This window comes from Saccostrea cucullata, unplaced genomic scaffold (genome assembly GCF_032062105.1).
Source record: "Saccostrea cucullata isolate Sc308-1 unplaced genomic scaffold, CSIRO_AGI_Scuc_v1 ctg164, whole genome shotgun sequence".
In the NCBI taxonomy this organism is placed as follows: domain Eukaryota; kingdom Metazoa; phylum Mollusca; class Bivalvia; order Ostreida; family Ostreidae; genus Saccostrea; species Saccostrea cuccullata.
Window position 1 is genome coordinate 375,706 of NW_026937694.1, and position 9,166 is coordinate 384,871.

General features: G+C 32.2%; 1 protein-coding gene across 1 annotated transcript; it reads left to right on the top strand.

Moving 5' to 3' along the window:
- The first annotated feature begins 1,370 nt into the window (after positions 1 to 1,370).
- LOC134248691 (scavenger receptor class F member 1-like) lies at positions 1,371 to 8,713 on the top strand. Its single transcript, XM_062731094.1, has 4 exons — positions 1,371 to 1,493; positions 6,413 to 6,462; positions 6,726 to 6,893; positions 8,082 to 8,713. Exons 1-4 carry the CDS (start codon positions 1,414 to 1,416, stop codon positions 8,144 to 8,146), a joined length of 363 nt encoding a protein of 120 aa, XP_062587078.1. The 5' UTR covers positions 1,371 to 1,413; the 3' UTR covers positions 8,147 to 8,713.
- The last annotated feature ends 453 nt before the right edge of the window (positions 8,714 to 9,166 follow it).

A 9,166-nucleotide genomic window follows, 5' to 3' on the forward strand; every position in this document is an offset into this window, starting at 1 on the left:
GAGAATTATATTTTTGCGATCACACTGTCTCGCGTTATAACGCGAAAGTAAAGTTCTCGCGAATAAAAAGTGATTTACAGTAGATATTAAGTTTTTTTTTCTCTCATATAATCGTAACATTTAGCAATCTGTTTTAAATTCATCCATCCAATATCATTGATAATTTTGCACAGTGGTATTATTGCTGGAATGCAAATATGGTGATTGCGAGTTCAGGCGCCACATTTTCACATTGATGCATTTTAAGTTTCTTTGTGTATCTTTTCTACTTTTCTCTTAATCTCATAATAGATATAATTTCAGTAACTTATTATTAAAACATTAAACTTTGAAAGTATCTTGGGAAAAGACTTTCCTTAACTATTTAAAATTTGCAAATTCATGACCTTGTTTTATTTTTATTGATTTTCTAAATCTTTTGACTCAGAGTTAGAGTTAAATTGAACAAGTGAAACGATTGTCACTTGATAAACCTGCAACTATGAAAATATAACACTCATCTTCAAGTAATATGCTGTAAACCAACTTTTATTCGCGGAGACGTTATTTCGCGATTTACTAGGGATCAACTAGTTCGCGACGATTAATTTTCGCGACCAAGCTTTTTTGGATCTTTAAGTTAATAGACAAATACACTTTAAGGACTGGTTCGCGGCCAGAAATTTTCGCGATGATGAGGCTCTCGCGAACTTCGCGAAAATTTCTCGCACGCGAATAAAAGTTGGTTTACAGTATATGGACTTATAACATTAAAACATAACATAATTCTTAACTAGCAAAATAACAATGAATGATATGAACAACATTCTGACAGACCTTATTCTTTACAAAAATCACCTTCAGTCATATACACAGCTTTTTCTTAGAACGTGCAAAATTTTTTTAGGTCTTTATATAAAACCAATCTCCAGCATCGATGGACGTTATGTTAACCTTTTATGCCATGGTTTTCTAACATGACAAAATGATTTTTTGTATTGAAATAAGTTTTTAACCATATACTTTATTATTATCAAATACATGTTCAGTAAAATAACCTATTTTTGAATTGGTTTGTGGAATTTTAAATTCGTGGTGGGAAGATGTTTTGTAGTAATGCATATGAAATTTTACATTTCGTGGTGATCACATACATGATATATTCGTAAGTCTCTCCATACCTTGAAAACAAAAAATTCTTAAACCCATGAAAATTAGTGATTTCACAGTATTTCAAACAGATTTTCGCTAACAATTGTTTGTAGTCGAGATTTTGTAAAGGCAGTTCAAACAAAAACATATATAAAACAGGAAGGATCAATCATATTAATAACTCTCAGGACGATTCTAACGACATGTAAACATCCAATGAAAGTACATATTTAGTTTAAAATTAATCTAAAATCCTTTCAATTAACTTTTGAATTGGACGATATGTTTGTGATCATATTTATTCTATCGTTTGGAGCTGAGTTTCAAATTGGAGCAACATCTTCTGAGTGTTCTGGACCGAGGTTAGCATTTGTACTTGTCTTTCTTTATATAATTGATATTAAGAAAAAAAGACCCTTTACTTTTTTTTTAAACTTTCAAACATTAATTTTTACCAAGAGATCTATAGCATTAATTTCAAATAGAAAAATAATATGAGGTATGAAGTGGTGCTTATTCTTACTGAAATGATTTTTATGTCATTTCAACAACAGGAGAAATTTAAATATAGGGAGGGGAGGAGTAATGAATTAATATAAAAACATCTATTCGTATATAAATTAATATTTTTTGCAAATAAACTCCGCAAAGGGTGCACCCGAGTTCTTTCTTACTCCCCTAAACCAGTTCTAAATGTTTTTATTTACATCTTTTAAAAATCAATGGATTAGGAGATTCAGATATTGATTAAATTAATTTGTAAATGAAAATAAATTTCACGTGTTGGAAACAGCGATAAAAACTCTGGTTGAGTCAAACGTCAAAACACGTGGTTAAAAAAAAATCTGCGTCGAAGTTCACCGTCATTCTGCAACGTCACATCTTTATGACGTTATTTCTCTGTTTTAGAAGAAATGCCATAAGGACCCTTTTGTCATGGGCGCAATCATATTGATTCTGTTTCTTCCGTTTAGACCTTGATTATGGAAAAGAAGACTTACATTAACTTTAATATAACAAATGTATTTACTGTCTATTGTGTATCGTAATTACAAATGTACATGTTACATGTACCACACTTCACAATTTTTCTGTCTTTATATAATATTTAAAAAGAAAGAACAATCAAATAAATTTTCACTTCACAGTTTCGCAGTAGCATTTAGGTAGCGTAATGTTGTTCTAGATATAATTATTTTTTTTTTCACATATATGGTAACTAAAGATATATCGTTTATGCTGAAATCTTGACGTATCGAGAGCAATGTTTAAATTAAAATAATTTTCAAATGAATTCTACAGGCTTATCAAATTACTCTTGCATAGATTACCAGTAAATATTTTGTTTGAGAAAATAATTGTTTAAAAAAAAATGAATGGATGTTTCCCGCTGTTCAGGTCTCTCCCTGGTGTCATAGAAAAGTGAAATGTAAAACAAACACTCACTCATAATACTATACTCCACCGATGAATCCATAATATATAATTAACTATTAAATAATTATTAATAATAAAAAGAGACAATGAGATAAAAATAATGTGCATAGAAAAATATTAAATATTATACAACTATTAATCACCGTAGTAAAATTACAGAAGAAAATAATTTAACGTTCACTCTGAAAACGTTTGACGTTGTTCAAAAACATGACGTCATTATTAACCTGTTAAAGTATATTTGATAAAAATGAAGAAAAAACCTACTTAGAGTTGACGTAGGGCCATAAAAATTCATATTTGACCACTTCTAACCTTATTCTATCAGAATCCGTGAAAAACTCAAAATGCATAGAAATTGCCATAAGGACCCTTTTCACATGGGCGCAATCAATTTTATGTATCGAAAAACTATAACATATATCATATATTTGTAATACATGTATGTTTTTTTTCTTTTAAACTTTTCGGTAAAATGTGTATCTTCTTTATACTGAGAGCACCCTGACAACGAACCCAACGTACAATTTGTATTTTGTAATTAACTTGCTTTCAATAAAAGAGAACAAGATATTCCATTTTTCGTCACAAGTGACCTACATAGTGACATAGTGATAAGGATCAAACTTTATTCAGTTTATGCTATATATAGAACTTGTATATGGCTATGTGTACAAACCATATTTTCTGATCTGAATTGTAATTTTGAAGATATAGAGATAGTTCGCGAACTTTTTGATCACGCCTCGTACTGAATGCGGGATTTAATTTGAACAAAGTATTTCTTCCTTCTATAAGCCTGTAGTCTGTCAATAAAAACTACAATTTACAACTTCAATACACTTTCTGATGGAAATGTTAACTGTGAAAATTCAATTTCTCGCGCTCGAGCGGGATTTCATCTAGTGAAATTAGAAATGAGGGGTGTTTATGAAAATAATATCTAGTGTCACTTGGTACTTAAGATACAATAAGATACAATAAACCATTTTTCAAGTGGCCCTTTAAAAGATATAAGAAATTATTAGATAAGTCCCCTACCAGTGAATCCGGAGCGGACTATTTGGTTTTTTCTGAACCTGTCCGTCTAGCTGTCCTTCCGTCCGTCTGTCCCACTTAGCTTTCTGTATTTTTTCTAAACACTTGCAGATATTGGGCTGATTTTGTATTAATGTGTATCTTGATGAATTACAAAGTTTTCATTTCCTTACGCTTCAATGATTTTTAGACAGAATTACAACCTTTTCGATTTTTAAGAGTTTCCGTATTTTATCCAAAGTCTTGCAAATATCTGAGGTTTGGTAAGTCACTTGACTTTGAAGTATTGATCAATTTTGAATTTTGTTCTGCTTCAATGATTTTGGTGGCATAATGGGATTTTCAATTTCAAGTATGAATCAGATTACACTTTCTGGTATGGGACTAGCATTGCAAATGCAAAAACACTAATAACATTGGCAAGAGTTATTACCCTCTTTCCCCGCTTGAAATGCAGGAGTATATTGTTTTTGGGGTGTCCGTCCTATCCTATGGGTAACGCTTTGGGGCACCCATAACTTATTTAATATTTGCAACTCTTCTTATAACACTAAATGAAAGGATGACTGCACTTAACGCCTGATAATGGGTCTTTTTGGGTCGCTTCCGTTGCTTTTATTTCTTCATCTAATTTCACTGTGTTTATTAATCAGAGTATTGTCAGTTTGGAACAAAATTAAAATTTTTAAAAAGATTCTACATTATAATTCAGTAATTTTATTCTGTGGTTTCCCCCCTAACTGGTTTTCAAATAAATAGCATTTTCGCTTATCTATTCTTGATTGAACAAATAAGATTGATATAAATGTAAACGAGAGTAGGAGCTAACATTGTCAAAATGCCTTAAACATGTTAAAGGAATTAAAATAAAACTATCATACTTGTTAGTAACAATGCCATGTATTAAATAAATACGTGATCACTCTTGCAACATCGAACTCCCTCTTTTGTATGGCACAAGTTCACAATTTGCTAAGGTTACAGAGGTCCTTGTTTGCTTTGCTCCTATTTTGTATTGTTTTATGGACTTTCAAATTGAATACTGTTTGTTATCTCCATATCCCTTATCTAAATACATAAAAATCAAATTAAGCTGTCAAGTATATCTTTTTCTCGACAGAAAGCTAGTGAAATGTACGAGGGGTGAACAAAAAGTTTGCAATCGATCTCTATATTTAGAAAACCAGAATTCAGATCAGAATGAAATTTGAGATGTGTACTTATTACGAAAGATTGCTTCTCTGTCGTATTCGAGCAATGCACGTTTTTAAAGTTTAATGTATATCTCAGAAATTCCTTCTCTGTAGCAAAGAATTAAAATAAAATAGAGACTTGGTGTTTTCATATCCTTTTAAAAAATTTATCCTAAAAGTCCAGGTCTTGGAGAAATGGCTTTATAAAATTGCAATGTTCTTGAATTTTTAGGTAAACAGGCATTATTGAGTACTTTCAGTGAAGAGAAATTATGTGAGCGCACTCTCTGATCTAAAAAATAAAACATGTACATTAATCCTCAGAAACAGTTCTATCATTAACTGGTTGCATATTTAGATCAGAGGTTGCGCTATATATCAAATATCAAAAAATAGCTTAAAAAACTGGCCGTTTTAGTGGACTTTTTCAGAATATGAGGAAATTGACGCATATCGTGACGTCATAATGCATTGACTAGCCAGAGAATGACGTCATTTTTGATAGATACGCAGTCAGCAAAGATCTAAGTGATATTTAATGCATTGTTAAGTAAAACTATGTAGTTTCAGTTTTTCAGAAATTCACAGGGTCAAATAAGGCAAAATTGAACCTTGTTCTTTGATAATTTCATTGCGACCAGATAAGAAAGGTACAGTCCACTAATTGTTTTCCCATAGGCGACAATGTTAACGTTTCTTCTCATAGCGATGTCCCTAATTTTCGTTCAGTAGTGAGTGACCCCTCAAATCAAAGGAGATCAGTTTGTCTTTTTTTGGTTAAAATCTCGAGGTGGCATGTTAGATTCGTTTTCCGGCAAAATGCGTCTGTCTGCGAGAACCTCTCAAATGAAAGTAAAAGAAGGGGAATTTCAGAGTTCTCACTGGCGTTATAAAACACAAAAAAATTCGGCTGACCTTCTTGATGAATTACATTTGCCAAGCTCCTTATCAACAAGTGTGAGGCTCAATTCAGTACATCTGCACAATTTTTTTATGCAAGTCTGCCAATTAAGGAACTTTTAATTTTTTCTGCACTACTTTCTTTTTCTACCGATTCTAAAAATAATTAGTAGCATGTATAAAGAAGGCAGTGTGAGATGAACGTCTACACTCGTCGGACCTCTACAAGGAAATGAGCTGTTAAACGATCTGCGCCTTATATAGGGGTTGTAGGGACAGCGTCGATGAACGGGAAATATGGCGGGACAATGCCTTTTACGAGAAGTGTTCAGCTTTAAAATCGGAGTGAACTACTTTGAAATTAATGAAAATGAAACCTTATTTTCTTTCTTTTATGGAAATTATTCAATTAGTTTGCAAACTTTTTGATCATCCCTCATAAGTTCAGATTGGTGTTGATTTTATTACCTAAAAATGCTATATAAGCACCTTTAGATTGACTTGTTGTTTTCAATAAAACTCAAAAAACAAGAAATTTACATACAGGAGCCTCTTTATTGATGAATTATGACAGCAGATTTTCATTTTTTTTCTTCGCTACAAACGTTGTTTATTTTTTCTTTAATTAAGTGCTTAAAAGATGTGTACCTTTGTCAAATCATTCATTAACCCACCATATAATTTACATACTTCATTGCACTACCTTATTGTAGGGGTTGTTGCAGAGGATATCGTTATGATTCCAAACTGGAGGAATGTATAAGTAGGTACCTTGTTCTTATTGTGACAGCTGTTGTTACATTTTTAAATTTCGTTGTAGATTTACAGTAGGGTCATTAAAATATTATATTCCAGAGTATTTAGTAAAATTTCTTATAAAGTTTATGAAATGGAGCAAACTTATAAAGTTATGAAATGGAGCAAACTTTGGAGAAAAAAATGAATATGTTTATGTATATGTATTTAATGATTGTGTAATAAAAACCTCTTTAAACAATTTAATTGATTTATCAATACATCATGCAGAATGTAAAATCGGGTACGGTGGTCCAGATTGTATGTATCCATGTCCCTATCCTGGGTATGGATTTGGGTGCCAGGAGAATTGCGAGTGCACGAAAGGCTTTTGTAACGTGACAACAGGTTGTCCATGGGACTGTGATATCATCCCAAACTGTTCATCTGTTTATGCTGGTAATGACTCTAAAGTACATATGTATCATTTAAGACTACAATACATGTATTTTCCCTCGTCAAATATCAAGTTTTCTATCCAACAACTTTTACAGAATTTCTCCACTGACAAAATACTTTTTATACTGAATGTTTTTTTTTCTTTTAACCTTTCTGCACTTTAGTAACATTTTCTCACTACATGTAACATTGATCAAAGGCAAAAAAAAATTATGAAAATTTCTTACGAGGTCATTGTAATTGAAATTTAGATAATTAATAAATGGACATTTTGTGTAGAGTAATCATCAACTCTACTGCTGCAATTGGTGTAAAGTGCTTAACACAGTTTCAAATACAAGTATTAAATGTTCATACATGTAAGACAACCCTCGTATGTTTCAGTCTAGTTTCATCGGCATTTATGATTTTACTTAAGACGATAACAAGCTTCGGAGAAAAGTATATCATTGTTTTTAAAATTATTGAAAGTACATGTAGTGATTTTTTTTTATCAGACAATGTCTTTTCATGCAAAATGATCCCTTTTCATGCTATGAGAAGTTTGTTTTTTGTTTAACGTCCCTCCCGAGAATATTTCTCTCATGAGGGTCGCCCGCGTGGCGTAGTGCTTAAAGCGTCTGCTCTAGAGTCGCCAGGTAAAGAGTTAATCCTTACGTCACGGATTCGAATCCCACTGTGGGGCGCAGAGACCGGTCTTTCGAATAAGACCGTATAAACCGAGGTCCTGAAACACTTGCACTTAATTACAGAAATCTAAATAAAGCATGATTATCTTTGTCAAATTATTTTATCTATAAATCTAAAACAGACCAAATTGACAAAAAATTATTCACATTAGATATTACTTTTTATACCGAATTCTTCATGTTCTTTATTAGCATAATTAAATATTGTACAATCAAAAATACTTTCCTGCTTTTAAGAAAGCAACAAGCTCTCTGCACATTTAAACTCCAAGGCCTCTTACAAAAACAGTGTTCAAGTTTCAAGTCATATAAAAGAGCACAACAAGGTATTTTAGATCACAAAATTTTAGAATCTCCATGGCAATGAGCTAGCTAAATACTGAAATAAAAACAAAGGGTACTGAGGATGGTGTGCTTCTTCATATTTGACCACAGAAGAAGACATTCGGGTTGTTTCCTTTTATTTTAGGGTTTGGTAACTTTTCCAAAGATTTTTCAGGTACCCATTTCGTTTGGATTCTGGGCAGGCCATCATGCTGCAACCTTCCATCCACGGGGAAGTAATCGTAATTTTTTTACCAGCCACAATCAGTTGATTAATTCGCTGCTGTATGCACTTGGACGAGACTGGACAACGCAGCTTTTGATTATTTACTCTAATATTCTACATCCAAATTTTTATTGATACACCTTTAAAGGAACGATTTTCACTACACAAGATTTTACAGTCGCTATACCCATTCACAAAATACAGTGCACCTTGTACAGCCTTTCCTTTTTAAGACTTCAATTCTTTTCATCAATGTTATATAGGTTTTATATGCTTTGAGTCTATCCCACCGCAGGTGCAAAGATTAACAAAAGTGACGACTGAAAGTTAACATGTCCACAAGTAACAGCTTTTCAAAAAGCTTGATTGACTTAATCAATCAATATCTATAAGAGAAGTGATAAACCTTTTGAGCAATGCTTTTTTGTGTTTGAAATATGTCTTTTTATTTGAGAACCTTGTAAAAATATTTAATTATTTAACTTGTATAAGAACGATGCCTTTGCTGCATTCTGATTTCTGAAGAATTGTTAACAGAATGGTTAATGTATGTGGGTTTTCTGCCAATCGCAACTCCTCGGGCCTTACCTAGGGAAGAAGACCACACATGAATTTATACGCCATGACACCCCCCCCCCCTTTCACAAACTTTGAAATAAAAGCATGGATGATGTAAATAGACCTAATATCTGTGGAATATGGAGTTAACTTTATTCAATGTAATGATATTATCTAAAATATACTATAGAAGGAGCTTCTAACTCCGTTTTTACTATGAACAGGAAATGTAGAATTTTTTAACATCCGATTTTGTTTTTCGACCTCTGACGAAAAGACCCGAAATGATGCGATTGACTTTTCTGCAAGTAGATTGATCTACCCCTGGATCTAAATTTAAAGCTACACCTATTCTGAAATCTGTTGTCAAATCAGTCATTGTGAACATTTTAGAGGATGGATATAACTAAATACATATGTTGTAGGAAAGTATTTTTCTCCAATGAAGTAAACAGTAGTAGTTTGTGTTCATTGAT